Genomic DNA, 12,805 nt, shown 5'->3' on the forward strand with positions numbered 1-12,805 from the left:
AGGACAAGAGCCACTGGCTTCTAAGGGACATGAAGATTTTTCTAACTGAGAGAGAGAGGGGATGAAACACAGAAATGTGGAGAGAAAGGCTGGGGATATTGCTCTGGAAGAGTGCTGTGCCTGAGAAGCTAGGTTCCCTGCTCAGGCAAGCAATCCACCCAGCCTCCTCACCCAGGAGCATAGTCACAGTATTATGACTGGGGTCTGAAATGTCCCTCAAAGGCCCATGTCCTGAAGCCATGGGTCCTGTGCAGCAGCTTTGACAGTGATTGGAGGTCTCTGACCTCACTGACAGAGGAATCCCTGATGGATTCAGAGCCCAGGGGTACTGGAGGTGATGGGGTCTTTAGCAGCATGGGTTCTTTAAGAGGCGGGGCCTCATCAGAGGAAATAAGTTACTGAAGTTGCCTTTTGAAGGATACATTTCCCACAATGCTTTCTGTGTGCTCCTCACACCTTCTCTGCTGTGGTGTGCCATGCCACCCACAACAAGAGGCCATGGGAGTGCAGTCTCTGAAGACAGGAACCAAACCAACTTTTAAGCTGTTTTCCTCAAAGATATTGTCACAGTGCCAGAAAGCTGACTTGAGTATGTGGACACCTCTTGGAGCCAGCCACCACTGGGTCCAGTCCCCTGTCTCCTCCCCCAGGTTCCCTAGTCCCTTCTTTATCTGTTGATATTTTCTCATTCTCTCCCTCCCAGACCGTAAGCCCCTTGAGTGCCGGGAACCCCCAGCCGGCACAGTTGCCTGCACAGCAGGTGCTCAGTACATGTCTGCAATGGGATGAACTGATACAAAGCTTACACACACATTTTGTAGTTATCTGTCAACAGAAAGGGGAGAGAGGGTGGCTTCAGAGGGGCAGGCATGGAATGGTCACTGTCCCCTGTGACTTTTGTTCCCTTCCCAAATTCACACCAGCATCTCTCTCTGGGCTCACCGTGGGAGGCCGCCTCCGGTTTTCAAGCTCCGTCACCAGGAAACACTCCCTCAGGATGCTGTTCTTGGACCCGCACAGCACCTGTGTGAAGAGGGCCGGCATTGAGCTCGCTGCTCTGGGAATCACTAGAGGCCAGGAGACAGCGGGGCGACATCCCTCACTATAACGGAGTGGGAAGGACAAATGGGGAAAGAGACTGGAGCTGGGAGCCAGCTCGCGCCTCTGTGCGCCAGACCCTGGGTTCCACGCTCGACATCGCCAAAGAGCACACTAGGAGCAGATGCTGCAGACCCTTGCCTGTGGACTCACGGATCCATCTAGTTTTCTCTGACATGATGACGCAAGAGTTGTCCCCAGCCCAGCTTAGTGCTATGGAACAAACCAGCCTACATACACTCAATAAGAGGGTGGGAGCGAGGGACCACCAAGGTGCAGTGCACTGCAGTGCAGGGGAAGGAAATGGGGGGGCGGTCCCATAGCCTGGCCTCAGCCACCTGGAGGGGGACTCAGAAACCGGCCGATGCTGACTTTCAGGGGACAGACATGGTGGCATAAAGCCAAACACTAGGCTTTGCCTTATCTGGTCCTGCTCCATCAGTTTGCAAAATAATATGTTATAAGAAAAGTGCACATCCCTTTTATTCTTGTTTAGAGATGGTACCTGATGCCTTGCACATGCTCAGTCCGAGCCCCAGCCTGTCTCTGTGTCCTGTCTTCTGCCTCTTCTCATCTTTGACTCTGGTTTTTTCTTTTAGACAGTTTCACTAGCTACCCCTGGCTGGCCTTAAACTCAAGATCCTCCCATCCCTCTCCCCCCCCCCCCCCCCCCCCCCCCCCCCCCCGCGTGCCTTGAGTGCTGGGGTTACTGGTTCGAGCCACCACATCTGGAAGAAGTGCTTAATTTAATAAAATTAGGACTATGCAAAAACTGTAAAATGTGCTTGTATTTATCTAATAGAATGTCACTCAGCTTTAAAACAGGAAATTCTGTTTGTTTTCTTAGACAGGGTCTGGTGTGGTCCTGGCTGGCGGAGAACTCCCTGTGTAGCTGAGGAAGACTTCAAACTCCTGGTGCTCTTACCCCTGCCTCCCAAGTGCTAGGGAGGATTACAGACTGCCGGTAGTCCCAGCTTAGGACATACTGCATGGATAAGAAAGTTCCAGAAACTATGATTTCTGTCATAGTCTAGGCCCTCACCATTAAAACAATGTGGGATGAAGATTCAAACTTACCTCCTTCAGGTGTCTGTAAAGCAGGTCATTGTTTTTCTCCAAGAATCCTATTTAAAAAAAAAAAAAAAAAATCCCAATCAATATGATGCCACACTGACCGATTGCTAAGATGGTGTCCGAAGTTGCATGGGGTTTCTCAGCCTTCTCAATACTGAGACAGTGGCTGGGTCCCAGCAGTAAGCTGTGAGCTGTGCTGTGTGTTAAGCATGGAGCACCACCCCTAACTGCAACAATACACATCAGACAGAGGCAGGCATCATGGGGGACACACATACCCCACTGCATACTCTCACATATCCTGGGGACACCCCCTCCACATACTCCCAGACAGAGCTAGACATCATGGGGGACACCCCCCATACCTCCAGACAGAGCCAGGCATTCTGGGGAGACACCCTTCCTATATAATTCTAGAGTGCCAGTTACTCTAGAGACAATGACCCAGAGCAGGCTGATGTGTGAGTTGTGGCTTTGAGCCTAAGTGATCCAGTAGCAATGACCTATGTATGATCCACAGAAACGGGAGGGCGCTGAGCACTGGGGTGGCCCACTGATTAGGAAAATCAGCCCCACCGAGAAAGACTCCAGTGGTGTCCTTTTCCACACCCTAGTTGGTTTTGTGGATTCGTTTGTTTGTTGAAATAGAGTCTTACCACACAGCTCTAGCGGGCCTGGAACTCGATACACAGACCAGGCTGGCCTTGAACTTACAGAGATCTGCTCTGCCTCCAGAGTGCTGGGATTAAAGGTGTAAGTCATGATGTCAGGCCTTTCTCCCTTTTTTTTTTTTTTTAAAACTGGGTCTCTTATAGCCCAGGTTGGCATCCAGCTCATTATGTAGCTGAACCTCCTGCCTCTACCCAACAAGCATTGAGATTTTAAGCATTTATTGGCTTGCCTGGTTTACACAGTGCCAAAGACTGAACCCAGAGCTTAACACATGCTAGGCCACTACTCTACCCACTGAGCCACACCTCCAGCCTGACATCTTCATTTGTATCATTCAAAAACTGGCATTAAGTGGTACACTCAGGAGCTGTAACACAGGCCCTTTGATTCCAGCCTTCCCCAGGCCGAGACAGGCAAATCCCCGCAAGTTCCAAACCAGCTAGGATTCTACAGTTAGACTGTGTCTCAAAAACAAACAAACAAACAAAAACCTGACTGGGCAGTGGTGGCGCATGCCTTTAATCCCAGCACTCAGGGAGGCAGAGCCAGGTGGATCTCTGTGAGTTCGAGGCCAGCCTGGTCTACAGAGCGAGATCCAGGAAAGGCACAAAGCTACACAGAGAAACCCTGTCTCGAAAAACCAAACAACAACAACAACAACAACAAAACCTTCATTGGTTTGTAGCTAACACAGAGACTGAAAGACGTAAGTAAAACCAGCCACAAATGGTGTGCCACATTGAAAATGACTGATAAGCAGCTTCTCCGATGGTGATTGTGAGTTCTCAAAACAAGCCTTTTTATTCTGGTAAAATGCAAGGTTCACCACATTGTGGGACTCAGTGGGCGATGACTCTGGGTGACCTGAGTTTGGATCCTTAGCACCCATGTAAAATCCAGGTGTGGCGGCACAAGCCTGTAATCCTAGGACTGAATGGGCAGTGAGCTCCAGGTTCAGTGAGAGCTTGTCTTAAAAAATGAGGTGGAAGGTAAGGACCCCTGATGACCTCCTCTGATCTCCACACATGCACACACCCACACATGAACACATACACAAAAAGATACCATGGTAACTAAGTGCACAGTTCAGCAGCTTTAAGGCCACCCACGTAGCCATCACCACCTGGGACTTTGTAAACGTTCCAAGGCAAAAACCCTGTACCTGGAACTAGCAGCTCCCTGGCTCATAGTGTCTCTTGGAGTTGATTCCTGTAGACCCCTCACTTGAGAGGAATCACACTTTGTGACCGGCTTGCTTCTCCTTTGCACCTTGTTCCGGGTCAGAATCTCCCTCTTGTCTAAGGCCGAGCTAAGTTCCGTTGCGTATCCAGCATGTTACATTGCTGTTTGTCTACTCCAGAGGCTTCCAGCTCCTGGCTATGGTGAAGACTGCTGCCTCACATCTGGGTGGACAAATGCATCTGCACCATGTACCTCCAATTCTTTTACCGCTACACCCAGAAATGGTCAAAGCTGGCTTTTAATAGCACCTGTAGCTCAGGCAGAACTAAGAAGTCCAGTGCAGTCCCTGGCTCTGTGACTCCAGGAGACACCATGAACTGCTGTGAGCTCAGGGGGACAATGGCATTCCTCACACCCAACCTGGGCCCATGCCTGCCCCCAGGGGTGAACCCAGAGGATGTGAGTGGGCCCAAGACTCCAGTGTTGGAAATACGGATGGAAATACACAACACAGAGGAGCATGTGTTCCAACCTTTGTAGGCGGATATTAAGGCCTCTCCCAGAAGCACTGACAGAAGTGTGGATCTTGAGATCGCCTGGGGTGGGGCGGCTAGGAACAGAAAGTGACTCCCCTTCCGTCTGTGTGCCCTGGACCATAGCTGGTTTCTAGCCTTACCTGACTGTCTGTCACTTTAATTCTGTAAACAAGATCAGGAGTCACCACAGAGCCAGCCTATTCTTTTAAAAAATGTTCTCGATACTGCTTTGCATTTATATAAGAAAGAAGAAAACTTAAAATGTATTCTGTTACTTTTAAAAGATTTGGTTTTTTGGGACAGAGTTTCTCTGTGCAGCCCTGGTTATCCTGGAACTCACAGAGATCCACCTGCCTCTGGGCAGTGCTGGGATTAAAAGTTGTGGGCCACCACTGCCTGGCTTTTAAAAGATTCTTAGTGATAAACTTTTTGGTGCTTTGAAAGATACCATCAATAAAGAGAAAGGTCAGTTCTCCAGAATTGGGGAAAATAGTGGCAAATCCTATATCTGACAAAAGGTCCAGTGTCCAGAATATATATAGAACTCTCGAGATTCAACAATACTTTTTTAATGGGCAAAGTATCTAAACAGGCATTTCTTCAAGGAAGATATGCAAATGACTGGCATGAGGAGAGTTTGGTGTCAGCAGCCTCTGGGAGAACCACAGGACAGGCCTTCACACCTGCCCAGAGAGCAGCTGGCAGAGCATTGTGGGTGCTGGGCAGGATGTGGATAAGCTAGGGCCGTGGTGGTGAGGAGGCTCCTCAGAACACTGAGTAGGGCACTTCCTTGCTATTTACTCAGGAAAACGAAAGCAAGCCAGGTTATCCCAGCTACTCCAGGAGCTGAGGTAGAAGATGGCAAGTTCAAAGACAGCCTGGGCAACTTAGTGAGACTGTCTCAAAATTCTACAACTTTCCAGAAAGGGACTGAGGGAATATCTCAGTGACAGGGCACCTACCTAATGTGCATGGGTCCTAGACTCAGTCTCTGGAACTGCTGGGGGATGGGAGTATACAGGCATGTTCTGTCAGTTTTCACCATGGCTGCACTTTACCGAAAGATGAGCACAGACAGGATTATCCAGAGAAAGGAATATTACTCAGCAGTGAAAAATGGCAACATGGAAGAACCTTGAAATATTATGCTAAATGAGGGAAGTCAGATTCCCAAAGACCACACGTGTGATTCTCCAGTCCATGACAGGAAGGCTATGGAGTTAGAAAGTATATTACTTACTTAATTCTCTAGTACTGTGGGGGAGGGACAGAGGGCATGGGAAAGGGCAGTGTGTCCAAAATGAAATTGAGTGTACAGTTACACAACTCTGAATACACTAAAACCCTCAAGTTGCACACGTTAATGGATGCACCACACGGTGTATGAATACTTATTTAGTTTTTTAAAAATTGGTGGTTATATCTAAAATAATAAATAAAACAAGAAAGACCTTTCATGTGGTATGCTTGAATGCAACATTAAGGAACTCTGGGGTGGCCACAGATAGTATTTCCTTGGAGGACTTGATGACCAGTGTGCACACTCGGGCACCTGCGTGGCTGTGACTCACAACCTTTGCCACTCACCTTTGGTACTGTAGGTGACCTCCCCCGCATAGTGCAGGAGGCGGAACTCCAGCCAGCCAATCCTCTTCCAGCCCTTTGGACCAGCCAGCTTCCTGCTGCAAGACACAAACAAGCCACTGGACCCTTTCTCCATCACTGTGGCAGGAATGACAGAGAAATCATGGGGCAGCTGCTCAGGGAAATTGCCTCCCAAGTTCGGGTTTGAGGGAATGCCTACTCCTGGTTCTAAACCATGTTTACATTGAAGCTGACTCCATGGAGGCACCCAGTGAGCCTTGCTCCCTGTGTCTGGCTGTGTATCATTTCTCACACTTAGAGCCTCCCTCCCCACCTAAGCTAGTGAGAAAGAAAAACATGCCTGTGAGAAACATTCAAGTTTAGTTTTTTTAATAAAGTAACCTGGCGCTGGGGGCCTGACTCTATAGAACACTTGCCAGGCAAGCACGAAGCCTTGGGCTCCCTCAACAACAATGCAGGGGTTTGGGGTTATTTTTTAATTTTGTGTTGATGGGTGTTTTGCCTGCATGTATGTCTTGCACCACATTTGTGCCTGGTGCCTGCTGAGGCCAGAAGATGGTGTTGGAGGGCCTGGAACTGGAGTTAGAGACAGATGTGAGTCACCGAGTGAGTGTTGGGAACCAAATCCAGGTCTCCTGGAAGAGCAATAAGTACTCTTAACCTCTTCAGCCCCAATTTTTAAAAATAATAATTAAAAAAAGAGGTTGAGTGGGGTAGCACACAACTTTAATCCCAGTACTCAGGAGGCAGGAGGATCTTTGTGAGTTTGAGGCCAGCCTGGTCTGCATAGTAAGCTTCAGGCCACCCAAGGCTACATAGTGAGACCCTGTCTCAAAAATACAGAGGAAGAAAAAGGAGGAGGGGATCCAGTGAGATGGTTCAGTTGGTAAAGGTGCTTGCCACCAAGTCTGATAACCTGAATTCAAACCCAGGGACCTACCTAGTACAAGGAGAGAACTGACTTCCCCAAGTTGTCCTCAGACCTCCACACAATGTGCTACGTGTGTTCACAGGCATGCTCACACTTGCAAATAATTAATACATATATTTTCAAAAGGTATGGTGAAACAGTTCATTTGGCAAAATGCTTGCCATACAAACATGAGACCTGAGTTTGATTTTCAGAAGTCAGGTTTGTTTGTTTGTTTGTTTGTTTGTTTGTTTTTAAAAAGGCCAAGCTTGATGGCATGAACCTGTAACCCCAGCCCTGGGTAGCTGGAGACAAGCTGGTCCCTGGAGCTCACAGGCCAGTCAGCCTAGCCTCATGGATGGACCCTAGTCCCAGTGAGAGACCATTTGTGACTGCTCAGTCTGTTGTCCACGCTCACCTCATTTGCATCTATAGCTTCATCCATTTGTCTCTCGGGTCCCACAGGTTTACTGTGGATGACAACTTCTGTGGACACTCACAGAGCTGTTAGGCAGCTGTGGTGAGACCCTGCTTTGCAGAAGTGGGACTCAAGGCAAAGGAGGTTGCTCACCCACTCAGTCAGCGGCCACGCTGGGACAGGGACTCAAAGCCAGGTTTTCGTTTTGTTTCCTTTTGTTTGTTGGTGCTAGGGAATGAATCCAGGTCTCTGACTGACCAGGAACTTGTTACACAGACCAAGCTGGCCTCAAACTCAGAGATTCTCCAACCTCTGCCTCCCGAGTTCGGGTTTGAGGGAATGCCTACTCCTGGTTCTAGACCATGTTTACATTTTTCTCTTATTTGTCTCAGAGACTAAGTTAGAATTTGAATTTCCTTTCTGAGCCATTGTGAATGCTTTTGATCGGCATGGGGCTTACATATAAATGTGAACATCCAGGGGCTGTAGAGATGACTCAGAGGCTCCCCAGCACCTACATAGGATGGCTCACAACCGCCCATAACTCCAACATGTGTGGCGCGCGCGCGCGCGCGCGCGCGCGCACACACACACACACACACACTCCTTGCTGCACATTCACACTATCTTAGACACAAATCATTTTTCATTTTTATTTTGCCAGTACTAGAACGAAGCCCGGGGCTTTGCACATGCTGGGTTGAGCTACAGCCCCATCCCCAGGTTTTTCTCATTTGTTTCTCCATTTTAAGGTCTTTCAGTGTGGCCCAGGCTGGCCTGAACTCCCGATTCCCTGGCTCAGAATGGCAGGGCTGTATCCCTGCATCTGGCTGTCGCTACTGTCCCTAAATTGTTCAGAAGGACCATCTCACCCCTGCACCCCACATGAAATGTAACCACTGCCGAACAAAGCGGGACAGACACTCCACCTGGAATTCCTGTCAGTGAGATTTCTACTAACGAGGGCATGCTGGCACATGAACTGGTTTTCAGGATGCTACTCTTGTATATGACGTCACTGTGCTGTGTGAATGCATGTGTGGGTGAACATATGTACATGATCGGCACAAAGAGACCTGAGGAGGACAGACACTGCTGTCCTTCTCTGTCACCCTGTGCCTTACTCTTTTAGGTAGGCTGGCAGCCAGCAGGCTCCAGCAATTGTCCCTCTGCAGCCCTGGGGTTACGGATGAGTGCAGCCATGCCCAGCTTTTTATGTGAGTGCTGGGATCCGAACTTGGGTCCTCATGCTTGCCCAGCAAATGTTCTCACCCAATGAGCTGTCTCTACAGCCCCAAAGTACTTGTACTTGGACACAGACCCAAGAAAGACACCATAGCATCTTCCCCACGGGCCAGCCCCCAGATGAAGTACTCACGTTTGGAAGTGCGCGTGCTTGCCCACTTTCTCTTCCAGCTTCTCCAGGAAACTCAAGTCTGTAGCGAGACCTGGACGGATGCATTCTTCATCCTTTCAAAGGAAAAGGCACCTCAAGCTGCGCACCGTGGCATATGCTGCCTAGAAGCTAAGTGCATTGTCTCCAGCAGCGGTTGAAGGTTCTAGATTAAATTCCTGTCACCTCACATGAGATCAGGTGCACCTCTTCGAGGAAGGGGTCACCCACCATGTGTGCTTGGACCCTGGGCTGGCTGGGGGCGCCGCCGCCCCAGAGAGACGGGAAATGCCACACAGTGATTCTCCTTTCCTTCTTTATTTCCCTACTAGCTTTTCCTTTCTAGGCAGGGCTTTGCTGTGTATCTAGGCTGCCTCCAGCTCCTGCTTTAGCCCTCCCAGGACTGAGAGCGTCTGTGTTCTACCAGCACAGGCTCCAACCTGTGTCTGTCCATCCACCCTTCCTTCCTTCCTTCCTCCCTTCCTTCCTTCCTTCCTCCCTCCCTCCTTCCCTCCTCCCCTCCCTTCCTTCCTCCCTTCCTTCCTTCCTTCCTTTCTTCCTTCCTTCCTTCCTTCCTTCCTTCCTTCCCTCCTTCCCTCCCTCCCTCCTTCCCTCCTCCCCTCCCTTCCTTCCTCCCTTCCTTCCTTCCTTCCTTCCTCCCTCCTCCTCCCTCCTCCCTCCTTCCCTCCTTCCCTCCTTCCCTCCTTCCTTCCTTCCTTCCTTCCTTCCTTCCTTCCTCCCTCCCTCCCTCCCCATTCCCTCTCCTCTCTTTCTCTTCTCCCTTGCTTTTAGTTGGGATCTCGCCATGTAGCTTGGAGTGGTCTCAAACTCATAATCCTGCCTCAGCCTCCTGAGTGTTGGAATGACAGGCATGTACCACCACACCCGAGTCTGACCCATTTTTCTGTCGCTCCTTCCTCCCTCACCCCTTAGTTAGTGTCTTAATATGTAGCTCAGGCTGGCCTCAAGCTCTTGATTCTGGAATGCTGAGATGGCAGGCAGGCCCCACCATGTCTTGCTCTGGCCATAGTTTGGGACTTCCTGAAGACACTCGCAGTTGCCATGGCAGCTTATGTAAACACTCTTAACTGGTCGTCAAGGGTCAAGAAGAACTGTGCGCACACACCATGCAGAGGCCTCATGGAGTGAAAGCGGCTGAGCCTGAACTAGCGCATTTCTCAGTTCCTGTATATGTGGGGTTCCTCAGTAATGATACTACTTCCCTGGCCATTGTAAACACTCGCCCGTACACACACACACACACACACACACACACACACACACTTTGAGACATCCCATTCTATAGCCTAGGCTGTCTTGGAACTTAGTATGTAGTCCAGGCTGGCTTCAAACCCATGGCACTCCGCCTGAGTTGCTGGGGTTACACAGGGCTTCCTCTGCCCCTTTCAAGCCCTGGGAACATGTGTCCACCTGTGGCAGATACCCAGCGTGTGGGGGACCAGCTCCCACTTTTACGACCAGGGTTCTCTTGAGCAGGGAGAAGTGGGAAATATTTAGATAGAGATACCTAGACAATGAAGAGAAACACAGGATAGCCTCGGGAGGGCCTGGCTCAAAACCCACCAGCCCCTTCTGTCTCTACTAAAGGGCTTTTAAAGGAATGCCAAGGGGTGGAGCAAAAGACACCCCCCCCCCAGCACAGCCAAGTGCAGACCATCCCAAACACCTGGTGACCATGCACGTGGTCCAGCCATCCCCTAACGCAGCCCCGCTGGGTAAAGCAAGCTCAGTCTCACCAGGAAACCTCTGTGGGCTCCCACACCAGTGAAGGAACTGGGCCATTGTTTTCTCACCAGAATAGACATGATCCCTCTGTGTCTCTCTTCAACCAAGTCACAGATGATCTTGTTGTTGAAGTACTGAACAGGCTCCCACTAAAAGGACGAGAGGAAAGAGCTCTCCCAGCATGCACAGGGGCATCGAGCACACTGGTTTGACAGGGATTCTCCAAATACTTTCTCAAAACCTGATTTTCATATCCAACCCGAAGAATTACACTTTGGGGGGCTGGAGAGGTGGCTTGGCAGTTAAGAACATTTACAGCTCTCACAGAGGACTCAAATTCAGTTCCCAGCATGCACATCCTGTGGCTTATAACTGCCTGTAACTGGCTCCAGGGAGACCGCCCCCTTTTATGGCCCCCACGGGCACCTGAGCTGAGGCGCCCATACCCACCCAGACACATAACTTAAAATCTTTAAAAATGATGCTTTGGGGGCTGGCAAGATGGCTCAGCAGGTAAAGGTGTTTGCCACACAAGCCTGACACCCTGAGTTCCATCCCTGGAACCCAGGTAAAGGTGGAGGAAAGGACCGACTCTGGAAAGTTGTCCTGTGTCCTGGCATGTACGCCTACACACACATCATGCAGACACACACATATACACACACAACCGAAATTTAAAAATCCTTAAATGATACTTTCTAAATATCCCAGGTATCTCCCTAGGGAAGAACTGAAGTCCTCAATCCAGGAACTATCCAGTGAGGTAACACTTCCCAAATGAATGAGGAGGGGTCGGGGTGGAGCTGGGGCTAAAACACTTCACCAGAGTGTTCAAAGCCCTTCCCTCCCTCCCTCCTCTCCTCCCCTCTCAGATCCACATACTCACTCAGATGCAGAACAAAGTCCCGTGCTCACCTCGATGCCTTCGGATTCATACTCAGCCTGCTCGGCCTTCAGCGTCCTCTCTATGAGCAGCTGCTGCAGTTTCTCATTGCAGTAGTTTATACAGAACTGTTCGAAACTAGAGACCCAGGGGATTTCGATCATGCAACAAAATATGCACTGACCGTGCAGCTAGGCCGGGCACAACCAGACCACCTCTTGGTGAGTACACACAGCTCCTATCTACAGAGCGGTCCACTAAAAACCATGGATCAAGTGAGAACAGGGTCAGGTGGTTGTTTTGTTCTGTTTTGTTTTTGAAACAGGGTTTCTCTGTGTAGTGTTGGCTGTCCTGGAACTCACTCTGCAGACCAGGCCGGCCTCGAACTCAGAGATCTGCCTGCCTCTGCCTCCTGAATGCTGAGATTAAAGGCGTGAGCCACCACCGCCTGGCCAGGGTCAGGTTGTTTATGGTTCTGCTTCCAGAACAGTGTTTGATCGGCCAGGGATGAAGCCTGTGGGTGGAGCACTCGCCTAGTGTGTGGATTGAGGGCTGCGGTGATCTGTAGTTCTAGGGTCAGGAAAACTAACTCCAGCTCCTTAACCATGGCATAGACTCTGACTAAAACCACAAAGAGGAAAACACAGCAGGCAGACAGCAGCAACTCACCCATTCTTGTCAAAGACTTCGAAGCCATAGATGTCCAGCAACCCAATCACAGTCTTTTGTGTGAAATCCTAGTGGGGCAGGGGTGGGGAGGGGGGTGCGGGGGGGGGGGGGAGATGCATGCCATTAGCTGCTAGGGCTGCTGCTGGGGCTTTTTCTTTTTTTCTTTTTCTTTCTTTTTCTTTCTTTCTTTCTTTCTTTCTTTCTTTTTTTTTTTTTGAGCTGAGGATCAAACTCCAAAACTTAATTTTTTTCAAACATTTATTTTTAGCGTGTGTGTCTGCCACCTGTCTGCAGGTGTCCACAGAGGCCAGAAGAGGGTGTTGGGTGCCCTGGAGCCGGTGTTACAGTCGGCTGTGAGCTGCTGACATGAGTGCTGGGAACCAAACAGGTCCTCTGCGAGAGCAGCAAGTGCTTTTAACCACTGAGCCTCTTTCTAGCCCTTACCTGAAGGCTCTTGTGTTGAAACAATGCCCACAGTGGGGCTTTAAGAGGAAACTAAACTTGACTGTAGAGTTTGGAGGCAGGGGGAGAGCTTTGGAGGGTCATCAGCTAGACAAGAACATCAGAGTGGAGCCCCTGTGACTCTCTCTGCTGACTTCCCAAGGAGAGAGAGAGAGAC

General features: G+C 49.9%; 1 protein-coding gene across 1 annotated transcript in view; it reads right to left on the bottom strand.

The window, feature by feature from the left end:
* Nucleotides 1-12,805, bottom strand: part of Myo1h (myosin IH) — a 44,313-nt gene that overhangs the window by 14,454 nt on the left and 17,054 nt on the right. Inside the window, exons 10-16 of the mRNA XM_036172337.1 lie at nucleotides 12,187-12,254; nucleotides 11,550-11,655; nucleotides 10,703-10,783; nucleotides 8,874-8,965; nucleotides 6,150-6,244; nucleotides 2,176-2,222; nucleotides 943-1,023 (exon numbers count right to left, since the gene is read on the bottom strand). Of these exons, the coding sequence (XP_036028230.1) occupies nucleotides 943-1,023; nucleotides 2,176-2,222; nucleotides 6,150-6,244; nucleotides 8,874-8,965; nucleotides 10,703-10,783; nucleotides 11,550-11,655; nucleotides 12,187-12,254 (570 nt within the window). The remainder of the gene's footprint in view (nucleotides 1-942; nucleotides 1,024-2,175; nucleotides 2,223-6,149; nucleotides 6,245-8,873; nucleotides 8,966-10,702; nucleotides 10,784-11,549; nucleotides 11,656-12,186; nucleotides 12,255-12,805) is intronic.

This window comes from Onychomys torridus, chromosome 22 (assembly GCF_903995425.1).
Source record: "Onychomys torridus chromosome 22, mOncTor1.1, whole genome shotgun sequence".
NCBI classification, from domain to species: Eukaryota; Metazoa; Chordata; class Mammalia; order Rodentia; family Cricetidae; genus Onychomys; species Onychomys torridus.